The 18,462-nt window shown below is 32.8% G+C and overlaps 1 protein-coding gene and 2 pseudogenes across 13 annotated transcripts; 2 read left to right on the top strand and 1 right to left on the bottom strand.

Annotated features, from left to right (window-relative positions):
- Positions 1–675: 675 nt before the first annotated feature.
- LOC146955353 (helicase-like transcription factor CHR28) lies at positions 676–4,226 on the top strand. 12 transcript variants are annotated; one of them, XM_085721217.1, is made up of 6 exons: positions 676–1,147; positions 2,339–2,579; positions 2,993–3,054; positions 3,167–3,293; positions 3,457–3,666; positions 3,980–4,226. In XM_085721217.1, exons 4-6 carry the CDS (start codon positions 3,174–3,176, stop codon positions 3,986–3,988), a joined length of 339 nt encoding a protein of 112 aa, XP_085577343.1. In that variant the 5' UTR covers positions 676–1,147; positions 2,339–2,579; positions 2,993–3,054; positions 3,167–3,173; the 3' UTR covers positions 3,989–4,226. The 12 variants fall into 12 exon arrangements, with proteins under 12 accessions (XP_085577343.1, XP_085577360.1, XP_085577339.1 ...); XM_085721213.1 differs by having other exon boundaries at positions 677–1,147; positions 3,172–3,293; XM_085721194.1 differs by having other exon boundaries at positions 680–1,147; positions 2,339–2,413; positions 2,508–2,579; positions 2,993–3,293.
- Positions 4,227–4,645: 419 nt separating this feature from the next.
- Positions 4,646–7,989, bottom strand: LOC146955352 (peroxidase 12 pseudogene; annotated as a pseudogene). The gene is made up of 3 exons (XR_015028058.1): positions 7,674–7,989; positions 6,720–6,914; positions 4,646–5,252 (listed from the first exon to the last, which is right to left on the bottom strand). The product of XR_015028058.1 is annotated as a peroxidase 12 pseudogene (transcript).
- A 6,416-nt stretch (positions 7,990–14,405) lies between these two features.
- Positions 14,406–16,003, top strand: LOC146955351 (uncharacterized; annotated as a pseudogene).
- The last annotated feature ends 2,459 nt before the right edge of the window (positions 16,004–18,462 follow it).

Here is an 18,462-nt window from a genome sequence, read left to right as displayed (position 1 = left end):
TTAATCCCAAGGATTAAAATATTTTAATCAAGAAGATATATTAAGGAGATGCATCTTGAACTCAAGACATTCAAAAAGAGGTTATTAAAAGGTAAATGAAGTACTAAATTTATAAATAGACTTGTGTGCACAATGTGGCTTTCCATACTCCCCTTATCCACTTATTGCATAGTTCAGACATCACAACTTATAACAACACAAACAATAATTTTAATGGGATTGCTTAGTTCAGACATCACAACTTTCAACACTCTCTTAGCTGGTAGGATTTTTTAATGGGATTGCTTGAAAGAATTATTAATAACGGTGGAACTAATAACTGTCAAAAAAAAAACGGTGGAACTAATAATAATTTTTTGATTAATCTACATGTTTGCTGCAATTTCCACCACCTCTTCCACCACAGACACTACAAGAATTCCCCAATTTACTAACCAATTCAAAATTGCATTACTGGGGGATTTAGGCCCTCAGTAAATACTGGCGGAATAAACCTTCAGTAACATTAAAAAAACCCTCAATAACGTTACTGACGGATAAATCCGCCTGTAATATCAATAAAGAACCTACGATGTATTACTGGCGGAAATATTCCGCCAATAATGTAAACGCACATGTTTTTGCGTTACTGAGGGACATAAGTCCGACAGTAATAGTATAACGGATTAAATATTCCGCCAGTAATGCAATAAATCCGTCAGTAATGTGACTTTGCGTTAGTGAGGGATATAAATCCGACAGTAAAAGTATAACGGATTAAATATTCCGCCAGTAATGCAACATATCCGCCAGTAATAATAATCCGTCGGTAATGCACAAATTCCGCCAGTAATTAAAGCAATTAATCCGTCAGTAATGGTCCGCATATCCGTTAGTAATGGTCGCATATCCTTGAAAAACAAAACCCAATGTCTCTTGTTCTTCAAACAAAACCCAGTATCGTAGAAGAGAAAGAAAAGAGTGACCGCCACCGTATCTTTCTCTCTGTCCACCCTCTATCATTCTCTTCGATCCTCCAACCTCTCTCTCTCTCTCTTCTTCACCGATTCTCCATTTTCGATTCCTAATCCCTCTAATCAAGGATTCTTGGTCGCGAGCAGTGTGACTGTGTGAAAGGGGTTATGGTGATTCTCCGTTTTCGATTCTGGTAAGTCATCTCACCTTCTTCATCGCTAATTTCTGATTCGTATAGGATACATGCATGTGTATTTCTGATTCGTTAGTTTTGGTTTAGAACCAATTTCTGATTCGTATACGGTACATGTGTATTTGAGGTTATTAGGGTTTAGATTTTCGTTTGCTCTTGTGTTTTTCAATTCACTGTGATTGTGGCTGACTGTGGTTTTGTTCATTGTTAATTGTGGATTCAAATTGGTCTTGTCAGTATAATCGTTTCTTGAGACAGTGGAAATAATTCGATACCTCAATCTGTTTTATCCGTATCTTCTCATGTTGTGGACTTATTGTTGGTCATTTCAATTGAATTTGCAGCTTGAAAGATCGAACTTATTTGTATCTTCTCACAATTTTGATTATCAATTTACTATGGACTTATTGTTGTTTGTTAGAGGTTCAAGAAGCACCTTTATTAGTGTGAACATATTTATCAAAATCAATTTGGTTAAATTTTATTCATTGAAAGATCGAACTTATTTGTATCTTCTCACAATTTTGATTATCAATTTACTATGAACTGTCAAAGATACAGTTTTGCGGTTAACTGTCAAATTTAATTTTTTCTGATTAGTGGTCTAATCCGCTTGTTTGTTTTCAAACTGTTTAAAGTTTGCCTTTCTACGGAGATTTGTTGGCTGTTGATTTAGAATTTGAGTTGGCTTTGTGGTTTGTTGCTTTTGACAGTATCTAGAAGGTGTTTCTATGGAATTGTTTGCTGCAGAATGTAGGGGACTTTTAGTTTTTCTGGTTTAGTAGCAGAGGGAATACTGTGTTGGCTTAGCAGATTTTGTTTTAAATAAAGGGGGAGCCATGTAGTGGTTTCCAATATAGTTTAGCCGCTTATGTGCAATTTGTTTTGGATTAATGGTAGCGTGTTTTGTTATTCCTTAAAGTTGTAATCTGGTTTGGAGCGGCTTTTTCACGCCATGTGCCAGTTTACTCTATACCGAAAAAAACACTAAATTGGAAAGAGAGTGATACTTTATAGACTAAATTGATTGTTTATTGTATAAGAATCTAACAAGTCATAATCACAATTACAATACTTTTAAAGAAAATTGTTTCCAGTACTAACTTAGCTTTGGTCATAAAATAAAAGGAACAAAAAATCTTCCACAGTATGTATTTGCGATTTAACTTGTGTCAATTCATGTAACTGCAGGGATTTGTCCTTTAATAAAGGTTTAATGGGTTCTATCTCTCCACAATTGGGGGACTTAAGCAAGCTAAATATTATGTAAGTTAGCTACACAGAACCAGTTAATTTCCCAATGTCCTTTCAAGAGAAACTTTTAGTAATTTTCATAAGGATTTAAACTTCATTGATTCAGGATTTTGGCTGGTTGCAGCTTCAGTGGCAATATTCCAGATACATTAGGGGATCTTTCAGAGCTATCCTTCTTGTAAGAATGATCTTGAAAGAAGCATTTTTACATGCATATTAACAAATACAAAAAATAATATTTTCATACACAAATTTAACAGCAAAATAGACAACAATTTGCTGTCCTTATTGTTGGTCATTTCAATTGAATTTACAGCTTGAAAGATCGAACTTATTTGTATCTTCTCACAAATTTGATTATCAATTTACTATGGACTTATTGTTGTTTGAGGTTCAAGAAGCACCTTTATTAGTGTGAACATATTTATCAAAATCAATTTGGTTAAATTTTAACTTAAATCATTGATGATTGTTTAAGTTGTAACTTTTTTGCTCCATGTAGCTTATGTTTTACCTGCAATGCAATGATGTTCTGATCTAATCCTAAAGTACAACAAAGGACCATTTTAATTTCTTTATTTGATTTAAAAGACAGAGCATCTTGGGCACAAGAATATAATTGAAAGGAAATCATCCTATCTGTGGAGCTAGAGGTACAAGTATCCTATCTGCAAGAGCTCGACCTGGTTCTGGATTTGAAATTGCACTTGACTATAATTACTTAATTTTGTAGTTTTAGTTTATGTTTGGTAACTAATTGTATAGGACAGGCATGCTAGATTTACTTGAAACATGTCTTAAGGATTCTTCAATTCAGTATAGAAGACTTGACGGAACAATGTCAGTCCTCGCTAGAGATAAAGCTGTTAAAGATTTTAACACACTCCCTGAGGTTTGTAAAGTCATAGATAATAATATCAATGACTGAAGTTCTTGCTTTTTCATGTCATAAGTTTTGTGAGTGAGCCAACCTCACCTAGAAAATGATAATATATGGTTCTTTTTGTGTCTTGAATAAGTATATATTTTGGTAAGTTGGATCTGTTGTCTTTCAGGTATCTGTTATGATAATGTCTTTGAAGGCTGCTAGTCTTGGTCTGAACATGGTGGCAGCCTGCCACGTTCTCATGCTAGATCTATGGTGGAATCCCACAACTGAAAATCAAGCCATAGACAGAGCTCATCGAATTGGACAGACTCGTCCGGTTACAGTTTTGCGGTTAACTGTCAAAGATACAGTTGAAGACCGTATTTTAGCTCTGCAGGTATTTTTCTTGGTTCCATGAAGCTGCTATTTTCATTTTCCTGATGAATGTAGTTTATATTGTCGCAGTTTTATATAGGATGGTGCACACTTTCTAAATTTATAAATTATCGAGTAGCAGATATATGAATATTTTGATATGGTTGGTTTTTTGACTTTTACAATTTTGAGAAACAAGTTAAAAAGGTAACGTTTTTGGAAGGAAGTTTTAATGCTGAAGATCAGTGTTTGAATGTTTCTGTTTAACCTTGTTCTGGTTTCTTTTGAATTGTTTAATTAATGTTAATTTCTCGTTTCACTTTTTTGCTTTCCAGAAGCTTTGATAACACGTTAATTGACATTTAAGGGTCAAGCAACATCTAATACTCAAGAAGCGTTGAAGGATTTGCAAGGATTTTGAGTTTGGAGGGAGATCAAGATCGAATTTTCCCGAATATTATGATAATTAGTTTATTATGTTAGTTTTTAGATTGTACGAATATTATTGATGTATTTATGGTTTTGTACGAAAATGATTTATGGATTGTACGAATATTATGATGATATATGTCGTTTAATTAATGTGTCTTATTAATTAAAATTGTATTTCATTAATTTATTTGCGTTTAATAAATTCTATTTCTTTAATTAAAATTAAAAAGTAGAAAGGAATAAAAAAAAATGTGTGAAGTACATTACTGGCGGAAATTTCCGTCAGTAATGCATATCTGTATAAACATTACTGGCGGAATTTTTCCTCAGTAATGGAGAGGTAGTTTAGACAAAGCATTACTGAGGGATTATTCCGCCAGTAATTACTGACGGATTGCAATCCGTCAGTAATTACTGGCGGAATAATCCCTCAGTAATGCTTTGTCAAAACTAACTCCCCATTACTGAGGGAAAATTCCGCCAGTAACATTTCTGACGCTCATATTACTGAGGGACTCGAATCCGCCAGTAATGCGTATTACTGAGGGATTTTTTGCATTACTGGGGGATTATTTCCACCAGTAATAAGGAAAATTCTTGTAGTGAGATGCCACCTTAGATTTCCTATTATTTGGAGCAAAACATGACTTACGAATTTCTCCTTGATTTCCAGTCAAAACATCCAATTGACTAACCTTAACAAAAGCATTAGCAAATTTGTTAAAAAACTCTTTCTGGTTAGAAGCAAAGTGGTTCACAATCTCCTTAGTCTTAGGATGACTTGCCAAGTCTTGATCCGATGTAAACATACCCTGGTGATTCAAGAGGTTAATGTAGTACATATTATCGAATGTGTTTGGTGTTCGAAGATCCAAATTAACGGCGTTGAGGGATTCCTCATTCGGACATGTAGCTTCGAGTTGTTTCTTGAAATTTGGTTCGATTGGCGGGTCGGAATCAATGATTCGGTTGAACATTGTAGGACAATGAGCTTGACCAAAAGTGTGAGCACCAGATAGAGCAACTACATCGGTTGCATCGAATTTTTTTTGATCCGAAAACGGTTAATAGTTCATCTGTTCGTGCAAATGGTACTGGGAGATTATCTCATGCGTTTACACTGAAGTTTAGGCTGTCTTTTCTTCCCAATGGCACGTCAAAATCTGGGCCTCCAAACTGTACAAATTCAAGGAAGCAATTAAGTGACGTAATCTGGGCCACCACTGCATATCATGTCATTTGTCATTCTTTTTTGTGTGCTGATTTCCGGTGGGCCGGTTAATTTTGCTTCAAGATCGGGAGTCGGTGTCTAACTGCAATTTTGTTTGGCGTGATTTGGTGTTTCTCTGGTGTACCGGAAGTGAGGGGTGCCCTTCTGATTTGGTCATAAAGTCCGGCGAGCCGATCACTTTTGATTCAAGATCGGGAGTCAGTTCTTTGGCTCAAGTTTGAGGTTTTGGGCTTTTTATGGTTTCTTTCGGTGGATCGGAGGTCGAGAGGTGGTGGAAGTTGAATGGTCTTTCGGTTAGGAGCTTTTCGATTGTGGCTCAACTTTGGTGTTCAGGACGGGAGGTTTATTTTTTAGGGGTGTTTATCTTTGGGGGTGAGTAGTGACGATGGATGGTTGGATATCGTTTTTACAGTGGTGGTTTCGTGAAGGAGTCTGTTTTAGGTGGTGACGAGTATTTTGATGGTGTGGTCCTCATGGGCGTTTTTAGGGTGTTTATTTTCGGGTGTTCCGCCTATATACGGCGCCTTTTGTTTGTATTCTCAATCACCGGTCTCTGATCGTCTTGAGCAGGGATTAGGCTGTTTAATAAAATTTGTTTTTTCAAAAAAAAAAAGTGACATAATGTTAAATGTGGCCAAAAAAGTATGAATGATGTTCTAAATATATATGCTTAATTGCATTTTTAGGTTCAATATATTGTTTTAGTTAAGGATCATTCAATTAACTCCGTATAAAGTGAAAATAATACATACCCTGTCAGTGTAAATAATTTTATAATAAAGACTTAAAATAATTTTTTTTTGGTGTAAACCGGTATCCTCCACGCGCAACTGCAGAGACTAATCCCTCGAGCATTGTGGGACCTAAATGGATAACAAGCTCTCCCTCAGAGTTTTAACGCTGTTGCATGCCAAGGCTGGATTCGAACTCAGGATTTTAAATATAATTAACTTCAATTATTTAGCTTAGCTATTCTGCATTTCGATCAAATCAATTAAGTGACTTTTATTTTAAAAACTATCCAAATATTTTGATACTATAAATTTATTTCAAGGGGGTATAAGAATGGTTTTGTGCCTAGACAAGGGAGTTAACAAACCAGGTGATAAATAGGTTGAGAGCTATCTACTCGTAACATAATATAGTAACATTAGTCGTTTAAAAAAAAAACTATAATTTTATCTCACGTGAAATTGTTTAGTGTCTTTGCGATTAAAATAATTGAGGCATGTAAGATCAAGGTTCAAATTACAATGTTTTTTAAATTAATATGTAGAAGAATTAATACACTATCAAATAAATAGTTTTTATAGTTTCAACCAATTATAAATGTCATATATATGAGATCTATAGTATTTTAAATAAACAGAAAGAAAAAAATAAAAGAGAGAGAACACATAAATATAAATTACTTGGCGAACAGCTTCACGTGCGGCGATGACAAGGATATATGCGCACGAGACAACTCGTGGACATTGCTTACGGATTATAGCACGAAGGTTCTCAATGGTCTGAAGAGCCTCCTCCTTCAAAGCGAAGTTGGCATCATGTTGTTTTTCGTCCTCTTCTCCGTTAACACCATTCAACAAAATAGATGCATCGCATCCATGTTTCAATCCAAAAATCAACATTTAATCTTTTTTAACTACACAAATCAACATTAAATATTTTCGATTACATGTAAATAAAAAGATTGTGTAGGATATTTAACCACGAGATGTCAACTCAATTATAAAAGTTTGACTTCAAGAAAAAATTTAAATCACATGTGAAACAAATGCAGTCACAAAAATATTCATGGAAATAAATGGGTACATATAGTATGAACTCTGAAGAAAAAAAAATTAAAGGCAAATTATTATTCTTTTTAATAAAAGATTATTGTTTTTCTCTATTACTAATAGGCTTAACTTGGTTTTGGATCTCCTTTTTGTTCAAAATTAACTTTTAATCCTCCATTCAAAAATCGAGTTTTTGTCATTTGTTTTACCACTTGTGAAATATGTTGTGACTACTCTTGGATTTTGTTTTTCTTATGTGTTGGGTTGATATCGCCGATATGTTTTGGCGCATTTTGTTTATTAACTTATATATGTATCCTTTCAATCTTAGCACTTCTTATGGTTTGATTGTTTTGTTGAAGTTAATTCTATTTCAGCCTCTTAAAAAAATATAAATCCACGTTAATACTTTTGCTCTCCTCCATTCTTTTGTTATACGATTTTCAAAACCATTTAATAAAATATGATCTGTCTAATTTAGACCTGATATAACGGTGGATCACCTATTGAATCATTTTTTAGAGGTTCATAATAGACACGTTGATAAAAAGAAAGTAAGGTTTTGAGAAGAATCTTAAGTCATACCTGGGAAAAGCAATCATGGAAAAAGAGTCTGAGTATGCCAGGAGCTTGACCACTATCCTTTTCAAAAACATCTTCAAGATGTTTCCTTACAATCCTTTCAATCCTTGGACATGACAACCAATAGAAATCATAGTCTAGTCCCCTCACAGCAGGAGGCCTTGCTACTCTCTCAGAGGAAACAAGGATTAGAGAAGCTAATAGAAATAAAATAAAAAACAATGAATGTGATCTACTTGCACTAACCATAGCCATTTTTGGTTTACCTAGAGTGACTTGATATCAAAGTAAAACATATGCATCGTATATGGAGATTGAAGACTTGTGGTCTCTTTGCACTAGTTTTCCATGATAAAATATAACCTAGACGTAGGGGCACATGTGTTTTAAGATTTGGATCATACACCAACTAAGATTTAAATTAAGATTTTGCAAATCAATGATGATATATCATGAGGCTGTTAACTTACACCCACCTAAACACATTAAGGTGCAAGTTAGCAAGCTGCACCCACTTATAATTTACTAAAACACCCTTTTGTTTATATTCTAATTAATTTTAAATAGAAGGACAATTTTGTAACTAGCTTAAAAAAGATTCTTAAAAAAAGAAACAAAAAAGACAATGACATGCTTAAGGTACAAAACATGTAATAAAGACAAACTTTTAAGGAAACAATATTTGAAATGATGAAAGTGAGTGTAAATTAGTGAAGGTTGCTATCTGGCACCTTAATAATACTTATAAAAATGAGTGTAAATAATCAAGTGGGTGTAGGTTGCTAACTTGCACTTTAGTGTTTTTAGGTGGGTGTAAGTTAACAGCTCCCATATATCATATATTTATACGCTTAATTTTCATATGCCCGTTTAACACTTTTTTTTTTTTTATCTCACTTCCCATTACATTATTAACATATTACTTCTTTTACTTCTATCACTTCATCTTTCTTTTATTCTCTCTAAGGTGTAGAATAGATATGGATGTCTATGAAGCATTTCCTTTGCAAATTAAGTAAACTCAGAAAACTACTATAAGACTACCCAATCTCATATCAATTGTTGTTTAAAGCTATGCATACTTTTATAAAAAATAAAATAAAACCATGAGTAGTATGCCATGCCGATTTTTATGATAAAATAAGCTTTAGGACTTATTAACAAAATAGTTAATGATTAGTAGAAGAAAAGTTAATGAAAAGCGAAGAAGGTAATTAGATTGATATTTTTTTTTTTGGTAAAGTTAAGATTGATTTAAATACAATAAATTAGTTTTTTTTAAGGAAAATACAATAAATTAGTGAAAGGCATTGTTTTTAAAAGAAAATTAGTGAAAGACATGATTGATATATTTATTTGTTTAAAAAAAAGATTCATATATTTATTTGTAAAAAAAAGTTAATAATATATTTTTTGATATGTACATTGTTTGTTTTAGAGTGATAAGGTGACATAAATATTGGGTCTTGTTCACCAATGCCCTCAGGGCAATGGTTAAGAAATCTACAAATAAAAATTTTGTCTTGAAAATTTAAGATGTTACCTTTGATCAAGTAATTATTATACAATATTTTCATAAAAACTTACTTGTTTTGGATGCTTAACCAATGCACTTGGGTCATTGGTTAGCATTCTCCATATTATATTCAAGAATTTAAAAATGACATTCTTACATGAGCGTCATTTAATTTTCCTTTTACTTTTCTATTTTTCTATTTTACTGGTTAGGTTTATATCCTTGTGACTTTGATTTTTTCTCCCATAAATAACTTCGTGCACTTAGTTAAAAAAGAAGAAGATAAGCCTTGATTTTTGTAGTAAAAAGAGTTATATGTCAACGTTATTTGTGAGAGTGATTGTTTGAAAGCAGTTAAACTGATTATTGCTAGTCGTGATCATACCTTGCACATGTATGCTACTGTCATCCTTCACATTAGAGATATTTTACATGAAAATAGAAATACAACATTGGTGCATGTTCTTAGGGAACAAAATATGTGTGCATATTTTATGGCTAAGGAATAATCACATTGAAGCTACGCTGCTCACTGAAATTGTCATCCGCCTAGCATGGAATCTCTCATTCAAAGAGATAAGCTTGAAACTTAATTTCGATTGTCCTTCTTTTTTTCTTTTTCTTTCTGCCTCGTTACAATGTAACAATACCAAAAAAGAGTTAAAAGAAAAATATATTAATATGATCCGAATAAATATTCTAAATGAAACACTTGCTATGAGACGGTGGGAGTGATAGGTTGCACGTTGTTTGGTCCAATTTGGTGGCGCTGAGTTGTTCTATGATGCATGGCAGATCAATGAGATTTGTACTAATTATTATATTATTTGTTAGGGCATATGCATAATTAGTTAATTGCTCTCCCCAATAATATTTATATGATAAGGTAAGATATCTCTTTTAAAATCCAACCATGAATGAAAATGCAATAATGTTGAACTTCTTAATGAATTTTATCATCTATAAAAGTATTACTCGACTAAAAAATTAGTCTTTTTTTTTTTATCAAGTAGTCTAGTGGTTGTAGTTCACACATTTTCAATATGGAGAAGTGGTTGTATTACCCCTACATATATCATGCATTGTTCATACCTACTGAGTTAAGCTCACAGGGACAAAATATTAATCTTTAAAGTTGCATACATAAGATACATAGTTCACATTAAAAAAAATCAGACGAGGGACTTCTTAGAATAGTCATTTTTTGGCCAAACATTTTAAAATAGTCTTGTCTACCCCCAAAATGACATTATTTTGCATATATTAGTATACATTTTTTTTTTGGTCCAGTATTAGTATACATTTTTAAAAGCTCTTCAATTGATCATCTCAGCTTATTTTAATTTCTGATTTGTCAGCAAAGCATCCATAACGTGCATGTATACATACATTAATCCATGATACTATTATATTCATCCTCGCCAAACACACTTTGAAATTTTATTAATTATTAATAAAGCGACCCCAATAATCAATGATCTGAGAAATTTTACTCTATACTTTATATTTAAACTTTCACCCCTACATTTTTACCGGAACTATCTATTTTCTTCTCGAATATAAAATTAAAATATTTATATTTTTTTCATTTCTCTATCAATTTTTTCTAAGATTTCTGGTTTTCAAGCAAAAGAACAAGAGAAAGTCTGAAAAACACACCGAATAAGTTCGTTTAAGCTATTCATTATCTGAAAATTGTTTTAAACATTTCTAATTTTATGATTTATAGCGGAGAGCTCTCTATTGCCTTTTTTATTTACATAATTCTATTGAAAACTCTATGCCACATGCAACTTGAAGAATCAAAATCCTAAAGCATTTAAAGGATTAAGGTGAGCTTCAATTCTCTTTTCCTTTTTTATCCGATTTCCCCTCTTCCTCTCTAACCTTCGAAGATCTAAAAACTCAAAACGCAATAATTTAGCTCATGTAGTTAACTATATATGAGTTTGATTGAGATAAAATTCAGACATGAGTATAGTTTCTCGCTACATAAAAGTGACATCATTCTCATATGTTTAAAAATATACATTTTTTATGGTGTCATATGTGTGTGATAAGATCAAAGCCACAACTTTTAGTAACATCTCATTGTGACTCCAAAAATGTAAATAATCTATCAAAAAATGCCAAAAAATGTAAATAAATTTATATATAAGCATCTAAGATCATTGACTTGTTTCCAAAAAAAAAAAATCATTAATTTGAACAAAACTATTAAATAGCGACAATTATCATAGACATTTTGGAAAGTTTTTTTTTTTTGAGAGAAGACATTTTGAAAAGTTGAAACACAATAATTGCTTACGAGTTATATAAAATGAAAACTCAAACAGATTCAACTCTAAACACGATCTAAAGCATACTTTAAGTAAGATACCTTTACGCAAAATTACTATTGAGATCGTTGATCTTACAAACTTCCCTGACTCCCTTCCATCACCACCCACATCTTCCTCTAATGCACCCGATCATGTTTCTACAAATCCTAATCTTAACCACTCTGCCCAACCCCAAACTACTTTGTTGGTACAAGAAGCTCAAAGACACACCCATGAGTCCCCTAAAATCATAATATTAATGCCTAATATGATTACTAACAATGGTCCTGCTAAGGAAATTCTCACTCTTTTTCCAGAGAAAGCTCCTTTTTATTACAGTGTTCCAATATATTATGGAGGAGAAGCTAATTGTAACAGCAATACCAATTACAACTATGAAGAAGCACTTACATGGCTCTGCCTAGTTTTTTTATTATATTATGCATGTTGCATCTTGCAAGTTTTTCCTCCTTTGGTAACATATGGATCATATATTCATATTCTTTTGGAAATGTTTTGTTTCAATACATTCTCTTGAATAATCGTCTTTTATGGCAAAAGGCCATAATATTTTAGGCAACATTTTATTTTTGTTCATTGCTCTGCGATCCTTGATATTATAAAAAATCGGAGTCAAATATTTTTGATGTGGTTTTCTATGTCTTTTGTTTCATCCGAATAATGATATTTGGATACCATAACTCTCCAACATCTATTTAACACATCATTTGCTCTCCATCCCTCTCTTCATATTACATCACCTATACATTCATATGTCACATCACTCTTTGATTTCTTTCTCTCTCAATATGTGGATTGTGTGTTTGGGTGTCCATGGACTAACTTCCTTTGCCTTTCGTGCAAGAGAAAGTGTTTCAATGAGTCTACATAATTGTCCTAATAATAATATAAACTGAAAAGGTGACCATCAAGAGTGCGCCAGAATTTGTTGGTTTGCAAATCATCATTTGACGTTGTAACTCTTGGATATCATTTTGGTTTTCGCTTATAGAAATCAGAAAAATCATCTCCAACAATTTTCCATTTATTATTCCACTTAATTGGTCCACTAGAAATGATACTGACTTCATCTCGAAATTACCGTTGCTTTATATTAAAATTTGGTTCTATAAATGCCATTTTACTTTTACAATGCAATATTAATTCTCTCTCTCTCTCTCTCTCTCTCTCTCTCTCTCTCTCTCTCTCTCTCTAATTCTACCCATAGATTATTGAGTTTGATTATCATGCATTGTCCGTGTAAAATATTTTACACTGTCAACATATCACAACCAATCATGTGTTTCAATTTTAGTGATTAAAATACAAGTCAAATTTCTAATATTCTAATGATTATAATTGATTGACTTTATAAATACTCTTTACATGGTTGATATATTTGAATTTAATCTTATACGACTTTATAAATTTCAAGTCATTATAATGATTATTATAATCATATATGACTTTATAAATTTCAAGTCATTATATCTCATTTTATATATTTTTTACAACGAAAAATAGTCATAGTTAATAAATATAATATTGGGAAATTGCAACATTCTTTAATTTAATTTTTATTTTTCTTTAGCTATATGAAGAAAAAAAACCCAAAACATAATATTTATTTTAAAAATAAGGGAGTCTAATGACATAATCAAAAGGACAAAAAAATGAGGAGTGATAGAAACATTATTTTCTTCAATGTTTACTCTCTTTTTTTAGTCAAATTTATGTGACTCCGGCACTTAAAAAATTGGTCTCAAATAAAATGGTGAGATCCATATGAATTAATCCAATAAAAAAGTAAGTGGTAAAATGAATATTGAAAAAAGAGTTTCATAACTGTCCTCATATTTGAATTTTTATCGAATAATAGATGTGGGTCAAAGAAAACAGATGAAACCTCCAAGAGTTCCAAGATTAATATGATGATTGCATTTTTGAACTAACTCACAAAAGATGGGTTATGGAAACTCGTATTGTCACATAAAATACGCAAGTCAAAAGATGATTTTAAATTTATGAGTGTACTTTTATCAAAGTTAAAAAACGTATTGTCCACCTAAGATATTCCTAATTCATTGGTTGCAAAATATGTTATTGAACTGAAATTAGCAAAAAATTAAACATAAATTCAATGTCTATTACGATTAAAGTTGAAAGACAACAACACTTACAATTTTGGATTCACTCACAAAGAGGATCTTCAAAAAGAAAGTCATGTTGTCACACACAAAACATCTTGGACATATACGTCCAGCTCAACTTTTTCAGTTTCATTGTGGGAAAAGAAAAAAAAAAAAACACACACACACACAGATATATATATATATATATATATATATATATATATATATATATATATATATATATATATATATATATATATAAAGGTAAAAAGCATTTGTTGGAAAATTTAAAAAGAAAACTTTATTTTGGAAATTGTGTATTTAAAACTTTGAAATCATAGAAATTGACTTTTTCTACATAATACGTATGATTTGCTTTCATTTTTTATTTCTTAGCAAATGTCCTTAAAACACTTTTTAACATGACTCTTATATAAAATATTTAGTTTTACGGAAATGCCCATTAAAAAACCACTTTTTCGTCACCATCTCACCCCGACTCCAAACATGCAAATAATTCATCAAAACTATGCTAAAAATACAAATAAATTTATATTTAAGTGGTCACTATCATTAATTTGTTTTCACCCAAAAAATTCATTAATTTGAATAAAAACTATAAAATTGTGACATTTTTTTTTTGCACATTTTGGTAAATTGAAACACAATAATTGCTTAGGAGTTCTATAAATTAACGCTCAAGAAGTTTCAACTCTAAACACACTCCAGGGCATAGTTTGATTAACCTACCTTTGCTAAGAAAAAAATGCCTGTTAAGACCACCGATCTTACAAACTTCCTTGACTCCCCTCCATCACCACACATATATTCATCTAATGCACCAATGATCCCTAATTTTGACCATGTTTCTACCAATCCTTATCTTCACCACCATGTCGAACACCACCGATACCAAACAACTTTGTTGGTACCACCAACTGCTCAAGGACACACCCATGAGTCCCCTCGAATCACTACCAGTTGGCCCAAACCTGCCACGCATGGTGGTAGCCTAATTGCTAGGGTTCTCCGACCGTTACCTGGATCATACACCATGCCATTCCCAAATGGATCTAGGCGCATGGTGTCTTGGAGTCAATTAGAGCATGAGTAATTTCTTCTCTCAGCCTTAAATCTTTTTTTTTATTGTTATGATATCACTTTACTTCTGCAAAAAATTAATTTTTTAAAGATAGAAAAATGCAAAATTTGTCTCTAATTTTTCAGTCAAATGTTAAAGAACCCCAATTTTTTTTTTATTTCTCTAGTATTGGTAATTATTTTAACTTCTTTGTTGCACTTTTTACACTCTCACTTCTACACCATATGTTGGCCATACGCTCATTTCTACTTATTTTTTTAGTAGAAAAAGTTGAAATAGAGACGTCAAATTTATTGATCATTTTTTATTTTCGTCTCTAATACTCGTTATTTCAACTTTTTAATGTAATGCTTTCTTAACTCTCATTTCAACTCCAATTAAACCTTCGTAGGTTATTAGATAATAAATTTTGGTCAAAAAAGGTTATTAAATAATGTGCAAGCATTGATTATTGATCTCCCCTTAAAATTTATTATTCAAATTTGTATTTAATTTTAAAAGCTTTGTGACCAAACTCACAATTTATCATAGATATTTAATTAATACATATGTTTATTTTATTTTTGTCTTAGCTTATTAGTGATGGGGATGATTAAGTATGGAAAAGGGAAATGGAGTGAAATTGCTAAGAACTTTGTGTGCAACAAGACTCCACAACAAGTTCAAAGCTATGTTACTAGCTTCTTCAGGTACCTACCAAACACATATGTGCATGGTTTAAGGAAAAGGAAAAGGAACAACATGATTGTTAACAATGATCTTGCAAAGGAAACTCTCACTCTTTTTCCAAAAGTTCCAACATTTTATGGAGGAGAAGCTAGCAGTAGCAAGAACACCAACAACTATGAAGCAAAAGCACTTCCATGACTCTTCCTGTTGTTTATGTTGGTCATGGAGAAGTTGATTTGGAACTTCGTTTAGGTTTAAATTAGTGAGACTTTGAAGCATAGGTATCATGCATGGTAAAATTAAGCTAGAATCTCTCAACAACTAGCTCCAGTATGTCCCCATAATATGTGTCTTGTCATTTTGTAACCTTTTTCTTTTTTTCTGTTTTGTTTTGAATTTGGTTGTTATGATGTTGCAGTTATTATTTTATGTTATAATATCATGCATGTTGTGTCTTGCAAGTTTTCCTCCTGAATATTGTGTTCAGTTACCTTTATTTCATAAAAAATCTTAGTCAAATGTTGTGTTTAGCTACATTGTGATCATGATATTATAAAAGAATCGTAGTCAAATATTTTGTATGCAGTTTTGTATTTTTTTTCCTTTGGATTATGATATTTGTAACGCCTTATTATTATTCATTTCTCTTCCAATTACATCATCAATATATCATATATATCATATCACTTTCTTTAATTCCTTTTATGTCAAGTGTAGAATGAGTGTTTGGGTGTCCATGAATTATCATCTTTCTCTATTTTACTACGAGAGAAAGTGTTTCAAGGAGTCCACCTAATTGTTCTAATCTATAATAGAAACTGAAAAGGTGTGACCACTAAGTCTACCACAATTTGTTGGTGTGCATATCATTATTTGACGTTCTAAACCCATAAATATCTAGTTTGATTTTTACTTATAAAAAACAGAAAAATGATACCCCTCAATTAGACCATCTATTATTCCACTTAGTTGGTCCACTAGAAATTATGCTTACTTATTTCAACATAAATTTCTTTTTGCAAGGTTAATTGATATGATGATTGCATTTTCTTGACTTGCTAACAAAAGATGAGTTATGGAAACTCATGTTGTCACATAAAATATGCAAGTCACGAGATTATTCTAAATCTATAGTTGCACTTTTCTCAAAGTTAAAAAACGTACAGTCCACCTCAACTTCTTCCATTTCATGGGAGAGAATTTAGTTTCTACTCAACTAATGTTCAGGGCACAAATTTCCTGAAATGAAATTACCTTAACTTTCACCAATGGTCTAAAGCCACAAACTTGAATGCTCTTAGACACATCAACATAAAGTACTATGAAGAATGAAACCTTAGGATAAATCTGATAGCTAGTCGATAACATGTCCTTAAATGAGTACCGCTCCCAAAGCGAGGAAAGGTCTGTTCAAAAGAAGCAAGGGGTACTAAGCTTGGAAACACATGATGTCTTACGAACAAGCAACAAACTCCTAAGCATCTAATTGGAAGCAATAGCTAGAAAGTTGGAAGCACAAGAGGTGGCGAACATATCATCCAATGGTGAAATTTACGATTTTTGTGAGAAAGCTTATGAAAGTGGTGCATGTCTTCCAGAAAGTTATGGGTTATCTGAAGATCAAGTCAAGTACATGGGGGTTTATACAAGGAAAAAACGGAATCCTTACTCCAACAACTATAATTTCGGCTGGCCAAATCATCAACAAAAAAATACTGGGAGGAAACAATAGCCTCCAACCACAAGCAACCAATCAACAACCACAAAAGAAAAATCTTGATTAGTTTTTGTAGGAAAAAATTAGACATAGAATTATCATTAAGTATAAAATCAAAGAAAAATATTAGCACAAATAAATGTGATTTTCATAAAATTAAATAGAGAATAGAAAACTTATCGATTATTGACTGAGGCGTGCACAAAGCACAAAGCACTGAACTTAAGAGTATTTCGCCACCCCGGATGGATCATCCGATGCGATAGGTCTCATAGCTAGTACTCTCCAGGATACAACAGTCACTTCTTGCTAGCACCGCACGTGAAATAACAAGGTCTCAGGAACTACTCTTGGATGCTCAAGGGAACTCTATTTTAGTTATTAGTTAATAGAGACCAAATGAAATAAGATAGATGTGGAAGCAGCTATTATTCTTAAGCAACCTATATATGTGTATATGTTCTCTCTTCTCTCTTTGCAGACTTCCCCAAACCCACTTATTTATACTATGTAAACACGCACAAATTAATTCCTAGGTAAGGTGGTCAAATGAAACCGAAAGTAATGGAAATAATGCAGTGTAAAGATGTAACACCCACGTCGTGGCTTTCGATATCCCGCTAGGTGGATACGAAAGGTTCTCGATTCAAGGAGAACGGTTTAAGCCGCAAGGGACCCCCACGACAATAGAAGGAACCGAAACACATCGGAATGAGAGGGATCCGGAGGCCGTGTAGGTATGGGACTACATGGTTGAAGGAAGGCTTATAAGAATTGTTAGGTACTACCCATATCAACAAGATGCATCTTCTTTTCGGGAGCTCAATCCATAGGAACTCCACAGTTAAGCGTGCTTGGCTTCGAGTAGTACTAGGATGGGTGACCTACCGGGAAGTTTCCCGGTAAGCATGTGAGTGAGGACAAAGCATGCTGAAAAGACTCGTGTTGGTTTGTGGGGTTAGTCGGCAATCCTGTAAGCAGCCTGGGATGTTACACTTGGTATCAGAGCAGACCTCTCCCAGTACGGTGTGGTTCGGGGACGAACCAAGCGGAAACTGGTGGGCATGTAACACCTACGTCGTGGCTTTCGATATCCCGCTAGGTGGATACGAAAGGTTCTCGATTCAAGGAGAACGGTTTAAGCCGCAAGGGACCCCCACGACAATAGAAGGAACCGAAACACATCGGAATGAGAGGGATCCGGAGGCCGTGTAGGTATGGGACTACATGGTTGAAGGAAGGCTTATAAGAATTGTTAGGTACTACCCATATCAACAAGATGCATCTTCTTTTCGGGAGCTCAATCCATAGGAACTCCACAGTTAAGCGTGCTTG

Source organism: Medicago sativa, chromosome 1, assembly GCF_051527215.1.
Source record: "Medicago sativa cultivar Bolivia chromosome 1, Bolivia_mono, whole genome shotgun sequence".
In the NCBI taxonomy this organism is placed as follows: Eukaryota; Viridiplantae; Streptophyta; class Magnoliopsida; order Fabales; family Fabaceae; genus Medicago; species Medicago sativa.
The sequence above is the reverse complement of the archived record's forward strand: the minus strand, read 5'-3'. Positions and strand labels throughout refer to the sequence as shown.

What these genes read in the sequence shown, in the direction of transcription:
- LOC146955353 (XM_085721234.1), top strand. Translation starts at nt 3,174, where the DNA reads ATGCTAGATTTACTTGAAACATGTCTTAAGGATTCTTCAATTCAGTAT. An exon ending in ATTTTAACACACTCCCTGAG is followed by an intron (nt 3,294 to 3,456) that starts GTTTGTAAAGTC and finishes GTTGTCTTTCAG; the next exon opens with GTATCTGTTATGATAATGTC.